Raw genomic sequence first — 15,204 nt, 5'->3', positions numbered from 1 at the left:
TATCTCTGAGTGGGCTCAGAATAGCAGATGAAATCAAAACAATTACAGGTATAATATATTACAGAAACAAAGGGAAGTATGTTTAAAGAATCAAAGGGAAATATGATAATACCTCAACATGCGGGGAATCTAAAAGAAGAAAAACAATTAAAAAAAGAACTAATTCTAGAGTTTAAAAGTTTAATACCTGAAATAAAAACTTCATTATATAGGTTCCACAGCATATTTGATAGCAAAAGAATCCAAAAGCATGAAAATACTTCAAAAAAGTTATCCAATCTATTATAAAATCACAGAGAAAAGACAGAAAGTGGAGAGAGATCTGAAACACCCAAGTGCAACAACATATGTATAATGGGGCTTCAGGAGACACATTAGATAAAAAAATATATTTGAAGAAATAATGACTGCAAATGTCCTAAGTTTGATGAAAGACACTAAGCCCCAGCTTCAGAATGCTTGACAAAACCTAAGTGGAATCAACACTTACATACACACATATACCACACACAAACTACTGAAAGCCAACCATCAGAAAATGTTGCAAGAGCAAAAGTAAAATGCCTGATCACACACAAGAGAATAAAAAATATAATTAATGATTTGATACCAGAAATAATGAAGGTGAGAAAGCAATGTCATATTTAAATGCTGCAATAGAAAAACAAGAATCCTGTATTCCAACAAAACTATTCTTCAAAACTGTAGGCAGAGCAAACATTTAGGTAAAAAGATTAGGATTTGTTGCTAGCAAACCTGAAATACTAAAAGAAACACTAACAAGAAATACTAAAAGAAATCTCTCAGAAAAAAATGGAAATGACATCAAATGGTATGCAGAAAAGTGTTAATAAAATGGGCCTGAGACTGCTATACTAAAAAGGGTCTGATTGGCAGTTTTCCTAAAAGGCTAAACATAATTTACCACATGACCTAGCAGTTCCATTCCTAGGTATCTCCCCACAAGAAATGATTATATCCACACAGATTGTAAAAAAAAAAATGTTTATATAGCAGCATTAATCATGACTGTCCCAAGTTAGAAACAATCTAAATACCCATCAACTGGTGAATGGATTTAAAACTGTGATCTATTCATACAATGGAACAATATCCAGCAATAAAAAGAAATACCACAAAAGCATTATGCTAAGTAAAAGCCAGACACAAAAGACCATATTATATGACTATATCATATGAAATTTCCAAAAAAGTCAAATCCTAGGGACAGAAAGCAGGCCAGTCAATGGTTTCTGGAGTGGGAACAGATGATGAATGCAAATGGGAATATGTTTTTTGGATTATTATAAATGTCCTTAAATTAGACTGTGATGATGGTAGCACAACTCTATAAGTTTACTCAAAATTATTATGCACTTATATATTCATAAACCTCAATAAAGCTGTTAGAAAATTAAACCACAGCAAATTCTATCGTAAAACCACAATATAGTCAAAATTTCATATGTAAATTTATGTATGATTTATGATTGAAGTAAAAAATCACTTTGGGAGACAGGTAGGTCTGTAATGGCAACTCAGAGAAAAATAATTATTATAATGACCTTAAAAGAGAAATAAGATACCTTGACTCCAATTAATGCTTGCTGGTCAATAAAATAAAATAAAAACACAAAACAACAACAACAAAAAACTTTAACTTGTAGCACGTCTGAATTCCAGAATATTTAAAAAAAAATTTTAAATTGTAAATTTATTTTTTCTAATTTCATAAAGTGTATAATAAATGCTTTCTTTAGCAGTAAGTGAGATGCTTTAATACAGCATTTCCTATACCAGCATTTTAGGCGACATACAAACAAATGTATTAAATATTCATACAGTGAGAAAATAATTTTTTCAATTCCCTTTATAGTCCTTTAAATTTAGATAGGGAGGAAATCTATAAAATGCTAGTTTACTTTTAAGCCTTTCTCATGTATCTGCTAACTGCGCTTTTTAAGAAAAGGACAAGAGCCTTTAATAGGACAAAATTTTCCTAACATTGTTTTCATTGTATGCCCCTCAAACAGTAACCCTCTACTTATACAAGTGGTGCTAGCTTTCCATTTTGTAGTAAAGATATAAATTGATGTATTTTGAAAGATAATCTCAAGCTTAAGAGTTAAATTGGATATGTACTATGAGAACAGGACAAAAATCACGAACAAGGCATGTGAAGGACCTAGATTCAGAAAACTGCTTCCTATGATGTAAGGCACCAGGTGCACAGAAAACTCAGAATGAATGTTTACCTATAATATGGATCATGTCAATGATTCAAAAGCACCTAAAGATGAGTGAAATATCTTTATTTGTTTATTCTGCTTTCTTGTGTGTCTTTTTCCAAGATTAGCCTATATAATAGAAGTCTAATATGCAAACTGTCCTTTCAACTGGGAGTTCAACCAGGGAGGCCGGCCAGCCAACCACCACATGACTCCCTACGACATCTCCCCCCCCCCGCCCCCCCCCTCCCCCCCGCCTGCCCCAGAATCAGATTACATAATTACCATTAGCAACTTTCAAGTATATAACATAGTATTAACTATAAATCACAATGTTTTACATTAAATCTCCAGAACTTACTCATATTACAGGTGGAAGTCGTATTCCCTGACCAAAATCCCTTTTCCCTAACCCACTCAGCTCCTGGTAACCACCATTCTAACCTCTGTTTCAATGACTTCAGCTTTTTTAGATTTCACATATAAGTGATATGTAGTATTTGTCTTCGTCTGACTTATTTCACTTAGCATAATGCTCTCAAGGTCCATCCATATTGTTATAAATGGCAAGACGTCCTTCTTTCTAGCGGCTGGATAACATTCCATCATATATATATATACACATCTTTATCCATTCATCCACTGACAGATACTTAGGTTTCCATATCTTGGCTACTGTAAATAACATAAACTACTTTTCTAAAATAATGTGGACTATGTGTAGAAAATAGTACTTAATTTACCTGCACTTATATAATCCTCTTTAAAGAAGTTTTTCTAAATTTAAACTGAAATTTACCTTACCATATTTTTAAAATTACACGTCAACACTTAAAAGTCTTTCAGTTATTAAACCTTCAAAACATTGTATGCTACACATAGGACAGATATCCTGAATTCATTTATTTACAAATATTTGTTATATTTATTTTACAAATACTTGTTAAGCACTTTTTATGCAAGGCATTATTAATAACACAAAATAAAATCATTTCTGCCCTCCATACAGTTATAATCTAGATTAGGGGCGTCGAACTCAATCAGAGAAGGGGCCAAAATCTAAAATCCAGCCTAAATCGCGGGCCGAATGGTTTACTGAACAGTCATAAACTGACAATGTCATAAACTGACAGCGGAGTGCAGTGATGACAGCGCGGTGCGGGCCACATTGCAAGGCCTGGCGGGCTGGATTTGGCCCGCAGGCCTTGTGTTTGACACATGTGATCTAGATAGAGAAATAAAGCGTGTGATAAACTTACAATACAAATAGTTCATCAAAAAAAAGTACATTCTGATTATGATAGAGAATGACTCATATAGAAAGCAGAATTTCAACAGAAGCTAAAGGATGAATAATATGCTGATAGGCAAAAATGGTGCAAGAAAGCATTCCAACAGGGAGTGTCTATGATATCAAACTAAGTAGAGTTTGAACTTCATTCTTTAACCAACACTGAACCCTAGTAGACTTCCCAACAGTGGTTCATAAGGAAGGCTCTGTGAAGGCAGTAATAGAATAGATGTGGAAGAGTAAGAAATGGGAGAGTTGGGAAACTGTGGGACAAATTAAATGTCCTTCCTGAGGTCACACGGTTAACCAGATACCTGATCCTACATCTTGCTTCGTCGAACACCTAACTCACTATTTTCTATTATTAGCATACACCAAGGAGAACAAGATTCTAATTAGAGTTACTCAAGACACATAATTTATTTCATAAGCTAATTTTATTAGTAATCTTCATAGTGATAACTTACAAATTTTCATATACTATCATATTAACACACTATTATCTTTGGATAAAATGTTTTGCTGCATAGAGCATGCCCCTTCATCATTTGGGCTTTCTTTCCCAGGAGGTGTTCAAAAATACTGCTGAGGCTAATTTATATATTTGAAACAATGTCCTGAAAATTGAGATAAGACTAATTTAGAATTCGAGCATTCTAAGGTATCATTTTGTGATTCACATATGCAGACTTCCATATTCATAGTTAAATGAATGCTATAGGAATAATTCTAGTATCTCTGGTACAATACAAAACAACTCATTTCACAAAACACCCATGTCATTCATTAATCATAATGTGTTTTAAACAGCAGCTTCATCCTCAAAGCTGACACAAGTCCTTCTATAATACCCTTGGCAGAAATACATCAAAAACTGTTTCATAAAGTTACACCTCTATCACCCCAATTTAACATATACATGCAAAATCTTTTTTGAGCACACTTTTTGAGGGTTCCAAAATATCTAAATGATCCTTGTTGTAAACTCGAGTAGTGTTTAGAACTTCTAAGTGGAATCACAAAGTAGAAAAACCAAATTTATATAAAGTTACACAGACAAAACAAGTTACATCCTCACACTAAAGATGAAATAAAGCCGAAACCGGTTTGGCTCAGTGGATAGATCATCGGCCTGCGGACTGAAAGGTCCCGGGTTCGATTCAGGTCAAGGGCGTACCTTGGTTGCGGGCACATCCCCAGTAGGGGGCGTGCAGGAGGCAGCTGATCGATGACTCTCATCGATGTTTCTAACTCTCTCTCTCTCCCTTCCTCTCTGTAAAAAATCAATAAAATATATTTTTTTAAAAAAGATAAAATAAAAAGGCAAAGTATCTACAGGAACTCTTTTTCATTAACACATCTAAATAGCAGTATACTATATTTCTCAAATTTGGAGTCTGGAAAGAATTTTGAAGAGATATGACTCTATAACACTGGGATTCCATTAGATACTTAGGCTATATAATAGTAGTTATAAGGAATAAGTAAAAGTTCACTAGAAAATCCACGAAATATACAGAAGTTACTCTTAGCGATTTCACTTTGTTTCCACAGTTCAGTGACTAATCAACCTTTTACACATAATAATTCTTTTGGATATTAGTAAAAAAGCCAGCTTAGGCCCAGCCTAGTGTGGCTCAGCGGTTGAGTATTGAGCCAGGAACCAAGAGGTCACAAGGTCAATTCCCGGTCACGGCACATGCCCAGCTAGTGGGGCTCAATCTCCAGTAGGGGGTGTGCAGAAGGCAGCTGATCAATGATATTTTTCTCTATCCCTCTCCCTTCTTCTCTCTCTGAAAATCAATATATAGCTGAGACCTGTTTTGCTCAATGGATAGAGCTTCAGCTTGGGGACTGAAGGGTCCCAGGTTCGATTCCAGTCAAGGTCATGTACCTTGGTTGCGGGCACATCCCCAGTAGGGGGTGTGCAAGAGGCAGCTGATCGATGACTCTCTCTCATCGATGTTTCTAACTCTCTCTCTCTCTCTCCCTTCCACTCTGTACAAAATCAACAAACCAGCTTAGACTATAAATGCATGTATCTTCCACAAACCTATTTTTCTTTTTAAAAAAGATACATTCTCCTGAGTTTAACTTAGCTAAGACCCAAATTTGAAGTAAGCAAATTGTATATCGTCTCATCTCTTTGATGTCTCTTTCCCTGTCTCCAAAAGCCCTCAAGCAGCTTTTAAAACCTCAACTATTTCTCAAAACCCTTTAGATCTTCAAAATTCACTTTATTCTATAAAATACTTGCATATACAACCTCTCCAAAATCAAAGCTTTCATGTTCTCACGCATTCACACTATTTTACACCAATTCATTCTAAATTATGTAGGACTAACTGACAGCTCCTCAATTTAGCTAGAGGTGTTCTCATGTTTTAAAAAAAAAAAAAAAAAAAAAAAAGTTTGTTGACCTAAATTTATTTTAACATACACAGTTTCAGTATGTTTAGACATTTAAAATTTTTCTGATTTAGTGGGGGAAAACCGTATCTCAGGAAGAGGAGGCTGGAGACTGGAGTCTGGCACCTGTTCTGCATCCACCAAGTTACAGGCACCTGTTCCTCATTCGCCCAGTTATATCATCAAAGGCATTAAAATCATCTGGTCCAATACTTAATTTTTAAAGTGACAAAGCTGATGCCAATGAGCAAGACGAACCATTCATAAACCTATAGTACTTGTGGTCTCTCCTCCACCCAAAAGGTATACTTATAATACATTTCATTTTACCTTATACTTCTGAACCCATAGCTTCCCTACAACCTAACTTTTTATACACAGGGCCTTAATGTAGTGACGCCAGGACTTCTGTAGAAAGTAGCTATCTGTGTGTAGGGTGAAAGTTTGAATGAAAGGAATAACTAATTTTAAATTCTAAACTGTCTTAGATGTACATAGCATTTACATGGTAACTCCAAAAGCAAACACACACAGATATTCTCAATATTCACAAAATTGAGTCAAATTTTTGTTTCTTTTACAAAGGATTAAAGTAATTTACAGGCTTCTGGTCTATTCATCCCTCATATTAAGTTCTGCCTAAAAATAAGTTAGGTCTGCCTTTTTAGAGATAAGGGAAACTAAATATTAGTCTTTTTAAAACGTGTTACATTAAGAGCGAAATTAACCACTAAACTCAGAAGACAACTGACAATTTAAAATTCAAGGTATAATTATTTTTTTCATGTATTTAAAATAATAATTAGATACACACAAACAAAAAAATTATTTAATTGGCATACACAATGTAAATGCATTATTACATCATTTAAGAACCAAATGATATGCAATACATATTTAAAAAAATGCAACAAGAAGTCATATTGTCGTATTTATGACAACCTATTTTGTTTTAATACATATTTAAAAAGTAAATCAGCCAAAACTTAATGGTAAAAACCTGATTTACTGTCTATCTACGATAGTTATTTAAAGGAGATACAGTACCAGAAATGTTTAAATCTCATCATCACTTTTACTAGGGTCGTGTGTGAGGATAGCCAAAGACCTCACAGACGTTCAAATGGTTAAACACAGAAAGCTGGGGGGTTTTAACTAATTTAACTAAAACCAGCATTTCACGTAGATCTAATACAGCCAAGGTCACAACCTATTTCCAGATGGTCAAACAACCTCCGAAGAGAGAAAAAACGTCACTCGGACATCTATTAGTAGTGCCTTCTTTAAAAAATAAATAAATTAAATAAATAAATAAATAAATAAATAAATAAATAAATAAATAGAACACTTTTATACCCTACTCTGAAGCTTTGTAGACAGCTCTCAAAAAATACAGTGTATCTCATCCATTATTTACTTTTGCAACTTTTTCTTTTATCTACTCAGTAATTAGATACAAAAAGAAAGGAAGGAAGGAAGGAAGGAAGGAAGGAAGGAAGGAAGGAAGGAAGGAAGGAAGGAAGGAAGGAACCCATAGGATTCACAGAAAGCAAGAACAGAACTCAGTTTCAGGCTCTACCCAAATCTTATTATTTCCAGGTGTTAATACCTTGGCACGGCAGGGACAGGCCTGAGTTCTATTTCTGCTCCTACTAACTTCTCCCCCTCCACTCCCCACACAAAATTCTCCACTGAAGAAAAGGACTAGCCTGCAAGTGGGGAGATGCTGGGGAAGAGAAGCGACGAGTTGTATAACCCAACCTTTGGGGGGGAGGGGGGGAATAAAACACACACACACACAAAAAAAAGAACTCCTGCCGAGTAGCAGTTGCCAGAAATAAGTTATCAGAGGCCTGCGAAGTCTGGCACTGGATAAGCAGCCCAACAGGCTTTCCCCAACTCCAAAATCAACGGCCTTCCATTCCAAACCCGAGGGCTGGAAACACCGCAGCGGCCAGATTGCTAATTGTGGTAAGTTTAATAAACAAATCTGCTCCCGGAGGAATGGGGGAGGGCAAGTCTGGGCTCCGCCGAGGGAGCGCGCGGGGTCTGCCCGGCGCAGGGCGGTCTGTCCTACGCGGGCGGCACCGGGGCTTTCTGGCGGCGGCGGCAGCGCCTGCCTCCACCCCGGAGCCTCGGTTCGCAGGACTTGCCCAGACCCGGGTCCGAGGAGGTGGACGGCCAAGACACCGGTCTAGGGTCCGGGACCCGGGGGGTGGAAGTGGAGGGCTGGGCGGCGGCTGTACTCACTCGGCTGAACCAGATGCTGAGGCGGGCCGCGGCCAGCACGGCCAGGAGAGTCCTCTGCGGGTCGGACTGGACGTGGACGGGCGCCTCGGCCGGGCTTCCCACCGGGCAGAGCAGCCTCTTGGGCCAGCCGCTCAGGAAATACATGGTCCGCGCGGAGCCGCCTCCGACGCCGCGGCGCCCGGCGGCCCCCAGCCCGGTCCGTCCGTCCGTCCGTCCCACTCAGCGGCCCGGGGCCGGACGCCCGCCTCCCGCACCGCCGCCGCCGGCAGCTCGGGGCATCTGCCCGCGGGCCGGGCCGGGCCACCGCGATGCCAACCTACGAAGGCACCTCCGAGCTGACGGGGCCCAGTGTGGGGGGGAGGAAGGAGGGCGAGTCGGGGACTCGGGTGGGGCGGAGGAGCGCGGGGACCCGCCCCGGCCCCGCCCCGTCCTCGGGCCGCGCGGGCGTCAGCACCCCGCGCCTCGTGGGAAGGCGGCCGCGCGCGCACGCGCACGGGAGGCCTCTCGCAGCCCCGCCTCCGCCCCCGGAAACCCCGCCCCCGCCCCGGAAGCCACGCCCCCATCGTCTCGTGCGGCCTCTGCGCGGCGCGGCGTGCAGACGCCGGCGGGTTGGCCTCCCTTCCGCCCCCCCCCCCCCCCCACTTCCCCCGGCACCTCCCACTCGCAAGCCGGAGCGCGCGGGCAGGGACGCGGGAGGCTCGGAGGCGGCTCCGGCTGAGCCAGGCGGGGCCCTGCGGGGAGACGTCCCGGCCTGCAGTCCACGCCCCTCCCCTGGCCCAGACAGATCAGACTTCCCTGTGGGCTGGTGAGGCCTCCCGTGAGGGCGGCGGGGGGGGGGGGGGGGGGGGGGAGAGAGAGAGAGAGAGAGAGAGAGAGAGAGAGAGAGAGAGAGAGACAGGGGTCACGTGACCGACCCTTCCTGCGTTCCCACGCTGGGCTCCCAGGCCCAGGGGTCCCTTCCTGAGTGCCAAGGTCCGCAGTGAGAATTGGTGGCGAGGTTTCAGCCCTCGTGGAGTTTACATCCTAGTGGAAGCCTCTGTTCAATCCGTAAATAACCGACGGCGACGAAAGTGCCAGGAGTCCTGCCCTCTGTCCTCCAGTGTTTCCCAAACTTTTGACATATGTGTACCCCTTCTATAATTTTCGTAACGCTGAGTACCCCTCGTACTCGTGAGAACCTAGAATTAGGTGCAGCTAAGCACGGTGCAGTGCATATCCCCACCAAACTCCGGTGCAACCCGTACCCCCACCAAACTCTTCACGTACCCCTGGGGGTACACGTACCACACTTTGGGAAACACTGCTCTAGAGTATATGTTTTAGTTCAGTTTGCATTCATCTGACCCTTTTACCTGCCATAATTTGAGAAAAGGCGAGGCTGTCTAGGGTATGTACCCGAAAAGACTTGGCCTTCGTGTTAGAGCTGGAAAGGACTTTAGACATTACACTGTAGTTCGGTGTTTCACTTCTGAACCACAGGGATCACCTTACCTGCTTGTTTTAAAGCACTGACTCAGTGATTACCTGTGAATAGGGAGGATAGCATGAGCGGGGGATAGAGTGTGGAGTGGGAGTCGGGGGGTGTCTAGAATAAAATACTTGTTTCTCATTGTTTACCTTTTTAGTACATTTTGATTTTCCCCATGTGTGTATATTTTCAGTTAAAAACACTTGAGTTAGCCCAGATTAAAAACAAGAAGTTAACTCGAGTAAAAAAGTGGCAGCATAAACAAAAAACGTCAGTAACTTAATCCATATCAGAGGTAGCATTGTAGGTAGTGTTCATAACAAACTATGTAACTTTACATTGTCTTCCTAAACATTCGCTGCATTCCTCAGAACGTGATCAAAGAACCAGATTCCTCAAATCAAAGTTGAAACTGTTTCACCACTCGCCAGCCTGTTGTGGTCAGACTGCCTGTGAGACTGTCTCCTTACAGGTGGTCCTCCCCAACCCCCCAGTCCAGCACAGCAGCCTGAAATATAGTAAGAATAGTAAACAATGAAAATAATTGTCAAATGAAATATTGGATGAAACCCTGATGCAGCTGAATTATACCATTAGGCAAAGAAGCCCAGAGAGGTTTCTTGGCTTGCCAATATAAAATTGTAGAATAACAGTTGCATCATACTTTCTTCTAACTTACTCAGATTCATTTATGCACTTGGCAGAAAGGGGAAATGAAAAGAAGTTACACTGCAGCAATTCCACTGGCAATCTTACTGAGACTGTATTTGTCTGGGCTCTTGGTCAGAGGGTCTTTGTTCTCAAACTCCAAAGTGTGGTTTAAGGAACTTCTAAGTAACTTGTTGCAGTCAGTTTTAACTTTACTTGTTTTGATGACTTTTAGAATTTAATTCATCTGCCACACTCCTTTGTCACAGTTAAGGTTTACAAAATATTTTCAAAGGTATGACTTGATTTAGTTCCACAGTAAATCTTCAAGGTAGGTGTGATGTCATCCTCACTTTCTTAATGAGGAGACAGGGCCAGGTAATGACATTACGTAGCAATGCCCAGCTTCCTCTCCCTAGTGACTAGCCTCCTTGGAGTTTCTTCAGCCCAGGAACACGACTTGCTTTATACCTAGGTGGAAACATTTTACACTGTAACCAAATGTCTGTGAAGTGTTTTCCCATGCCTCAACTTATTTGATCCTCACAGAAGTTCTGGAGTAGGTAGATAGAAGACTTGGTAGAATCCTATTTTCTTTTCATTAGCTGGAAAACGGAGATCTAGAAAGCTTAGAAATTTGACCTGACTAAAAAGCAAGAAATGGTGGAACTTGAAAATGACTTTGGGTTTTCTCACTGCGCAGAATATAGTCAAACACTGCTGCAGTTAAATACCCTTGTTCTCCCTGCGTGATCTACAATAATAATCTGCCTCATGTTCATATTTACTGCTGTGTTGCTGACAATTACTTGAAAGAGAAGTTGAGGTGCTTCACTGGGCTGGAAAAAGTTTAGCTAAGTCAGAAAGCAGTTCTAATTATAAGCAAGTTTATTCTACATATATAAAAGGCTAAGTTGACTTGAGCATGTGTGATACATATAAGCCTCTTGTTGGCACCAATCACATATGTGTGTTTCCACCTGTCACCTGTCATTGCCGATCGTGAATTTGGTTGATACTTCTATAATAGAGAAAGGGCGAATAGCGATATTAAAATATTTCTTCTAATTAATTTCCTTGCAATGTGCACGAATCTGCATCAGGACACTAGTGTTCTTTTATAAAATCCATTAGCAGTTCCCTTATCCTGGATCTTGCTTCTCCTCCTTCTCCAACCCCATCACTGACACTCTTTAGTCAAACTTATTAAACTCTATTCTGAACTAAGACTAAGTGGATAAAAGAAAATTAATAAGTGCATGTTTTCATCTGTCAAACTAACAGGCTTTTTTATTACAGGAAATAATTTTGGGCCCAGCTGATGTGACTCAGTGGTTGAGCGTCAACCTATGAATCAGGAAGTTGCAATTCGATTCCAGGTCAGGGCACAGGCCCAGCTTTTGGCCTGATCCCTAATAAGGGGCGCGAGGCAACCAATCAATGATTATCTCTCATCGGTGTTTCTATATCTCTCTCCCTCTTCCTTCCTCTCTGAAATAAAAAAATAAGTGGAAAGAAAAGAAGAAATAATGTTGGTAAGGGTAGACAGGAACAGGTACAGTTATAAACTCTTGATGAGAATATAATTTGGTGCAATTTTTCTAAAGGGCAGTTGACATTATATCTTAAAAAAAAAAAAAAAGATATCTTAAAATATGCATACTCTTGGCCCCAACTATTTTTCCCGATGATTGTTTTCTAAGGAAATGAACAGATGTGTACAGAGCTTTAGCTTTAACGGCGCATGCACCCCACCAAGGTGTAGCTAAAAGGAAATAATCTAATGTTTCCCAAAAGACATTAATTATAGTCCTTCCTTACAATGGAATATTTTGTAAGAATAAAAAATTATGTTGGGAAAGAATATTTAACTATGTAGAAATATTTCACTATAAACTCTGAAGTAATTAAAGCAGATTAAAGACAGTATCTAAAATATCATATATTCACACACAAAAAATGTACTTAGAAATAAAAGGGAAGAAAATGCTGTATAATATTGGTGCTTACAACTGATTACAGGTGTTTTTTTTATGTTCTTTTTTGTATTTTTCAAATTGTAATGAAGTCATGACTTCTGCAATGAGGGGGGGGGGGGAAGTTATGTAAAACAGAGTTAAATTGCTTATGATTGAAAATGTCCCAATTGTCCTGCTGTCAGTGGGCCCAGCAGTGCTGGCAAACCATTGGAGTGATGTTGTAATGTGGCATTTCAGGCACCGTCCCAAGACTGGTGAGGGGAGGATTTGGAGAAAAGGCACCCTGAGTCACAAGACTGAAAGTAGGCCCTGTGTACTTCACACACTCACAGACTTCTGCTGACAGCACAGAGCTGGGACCAGAACTTGGTTCTGAGCACACTACTTCCAGTATTTGGTGACCTCCATAGGAGCTGATGATAATATTTACTGACAATGATATTGCTTTAATCTATGACTCTTCATATTTAATATTCAAACTTATTATACTTTCATTATGTGCATCTGATGTATTTGCTTCTGGGTTAGACTGCGTGTGTGTGTGTGTGTGTGTGTGTGTGTGTGTCTACCACACTACCCATATATGTTAAGTGACCACTGAAAATGTCCATGTTTTTCATATGCATATGATTTATTTTAATAAAAATAGTTCATATGAGACTATGCTGGATTCTTGATTATAATTTTTCCCCTTCTGAAGATTGGTAATGAATATTTCAGCTTAAACAATATGATGTCTGTGTTTTGCTTCAAAATAATCTTGGGGTGAGTGGAGAAGTTAGAAATATATATGGAACAAGGTTGCCTGAGAGTTGATAATTTTTGAAGCTAAGTGATGGGTTCTTGAGAATTTAATGTGTTATTCTTGCTCCTTTTCTATATTGTTGAAATGTTCACTAGTAGAATGTATAAACCATTAAATTAAAAAGAACATCTCAGTAACTCTGGTTATTTGTGACTAACCAGTCCACCCTGTCCACAACCCTCCTTATAGTAAACAGTGTTAGCTATAAACTTGCAAACTTTTAATTAACCATAAAGGCAGGAGGGTTTCTTATTAATAAGCCTCAATGGAAAATAAAGTGAAGAAGCCCCTTGTTCCTAATCAAGCAAAATGGGAAAAGAAATACTATTCTTTCTCTTAACTTCAGTCTTTTTAGAAATTAAAGCATCGTTGGAAACAGACCTGATTCCATTCAAGTTAGCAGCCAACAATAACAATTGTTCTGTTTGACTCTGTCTCAGTGAGTTTCCAGTATTAAAGAAATGCTATACCTGAATTTCTCTGTGCATTCTTTATTAAAATAGCAAGAGGGGTTGAAAAGAAAAATTGTCTAACCTTATAATGTGAAGCAGTAAAAAGTTCACCACAATTCTAATCAGATCTTTCTTCTTCCTCCTTCTCTACCTCTACTTCCTCCTTCTCATCCTTCTCCTTCTCTATTTAGAATATATGCCTTCATTAATTTGGACAAAAATTCATATTCATTGTAGTTATTAGTGAGTCAAATTTAGTGCCCAGTTGTAACAAACTATACTGGCATATAATAGTTTGGGCTTCCATGTATTCTTGTTCAAATATTCTTATGTAATACTAAGTTCCATCAAATTTTTATCAAGACAAACTATTATGTATTTTTTAATACATATATTCAGAGGGGAAAGGAAAAGGAGAGAGAGATAGAAACTTCAATGATGAGAAAGAATCATTGAATGGCTGCCTCCTGCTGGCTACCGCCTACTGGGGATGTTGGCTGTAACCCAGGCATGGCCAGGATTGAACCGGGGACCCCTGAGCCCACAGACTGACACTCTATCCACTGAACCAAACTGGCTAGGGCCAAACTGTAATGTTTTGTGGTACAGTCCAAAATATAATAAAAGGGCAACATTATTCTTTTTATTATCTTTTTTTAAAAGTTATATTCTTCTAATGTGGTAAACACAAAACATAAAATTACGACCTCAACCATTTTTAAATGTACAGCTCATTAGCATAAGTATATCCACATTGTTATGAAACAGATCATCAGAACGTTTTCTTCTTGCAAAACTGAAACTGTATACATTAAACAATAACTTCTCCTTTCCTCTTCCCTCAGGCCCTGATAACCACCATTCATTCTACTTTCTGTTTCTGTGAATTTGACTACTTCAGATGCCTCAAATAAGTGGAACCATACAGTATTTGTCCTTTAGTGACTGGATTTCTCACTTAGTGCATGTATGACATTTGCTTATCCATTCATCCAGTGGTGGCTACTTGGACAGCTTCTACATTTTGGCTATTGTGAATGAAGCTGCTATGAACATTGCTGTACAAATAACTATTCAAGTTCCTGCTTTCAATTCTTTTTGGGTAAATACCCAGAAGTGGGATTGCTGGATTATATGGCAGTTCTATTTTTTAAATTTTTTAGGAACCTCCATACTGTTCTCCATAGAATTGGCAACATTTTATAATCTTACTGTTAGCTCACAAAGGTTCCAATTTCTCCATATCCTCATCAACACGTGTTATTTTCTGTTTTTTTGTTGTTGTTGTTTTGTGTGTGTGTGTGTGTGTGTGTGTGTGTTTTATACTAGCCATCTAGATGGATATAAGATCGTATCTTATTTTGGTTTTGATTGGCATAACTGGTTATTAGTGATGCTGAACATTTTTTCACATATTTTGTCATTTGTATACCTTTAAAAAGTCTTTATTGTTGAAAGTATTACATATATCCCCTTTTTGCCCCCTTTACGAACTCTTCTATTTCGCTCTTGCCCCTCACCCCAGGCCTTCACACCCTATTGTCTGTGTCCATGGTGTATATTATTTTTTAAGAAATACAATGTCACGCCGAAACCGGTTTGGCTCAATGGATAGAGCGTCGGCTTGGGGACTGAAAGGTCCCGGGTTTGATTCCGGTCAAGGGCATGTACCTT

At 39.6% G+C, this 15,204-nt stretch overlaps 1 protein-coding gene and 1 long non-coding RNA gene across 5 annotated transcripts in view; one reads left to right on the top strand and one right to left on the bottom strand.

Moving 5' to 3' along the window:
- Nucleotides 1–8,619, bottom strand: part of RIC1 (RIC1 homolog, RAB6A GEF complex partner 1) — a 93,022-nt gene extending 84,403 nt beyond the window's left edge. For 3 of the 4 annotated variants that reach the window (XM_084899578.1, XM_084899576.1, XM_084899577.1), the window contains exon 1: nucleotides 8,179–8,619. In XM_084899578.1, coding sequence (XP_084755704.1) covers nucleotides 8,179–8,322 — 144 coding nt within the window. In that variant the 5' untranslated portion in view covers nucleotides 8,323–8,619. The remainder of the gene's footprint in view (nucleotides 1–8,178) is intronic. The other variant, XM_084899575.1, reaches the window with a different exon arrangement.
- On the top strand, nucleotides 7,723–13,550 carry LOC311630521. Its single transcript, XR_014796395.1, has 3 exons — nucleotides 7,723–7,899; nucleotides 11,594–11,673; nucleotides 12,511–13,550. It is a non-coding gene; the product is annotated as an uncharacterized lncRNA (long non-coding RNA).
- Nucleotides 13,551–15,204: the final 1,654 nt, after the last annotated feature.

Source organism: Pipistrellus hanaki (genome assembly GCF_964339955.1).
Source record: "Pipistrellus hanaki genome assembly, chromosome: 11".
NCBI lineage: Eukaryota > Metazoa > Chordata > Mammalia > Chiroptera > Vespertilionidae > Pipistrellus > Pipistrellus hanaki.
This window is presented reverse-complemented; position numbering and strand designations above follow the sequence as displayed.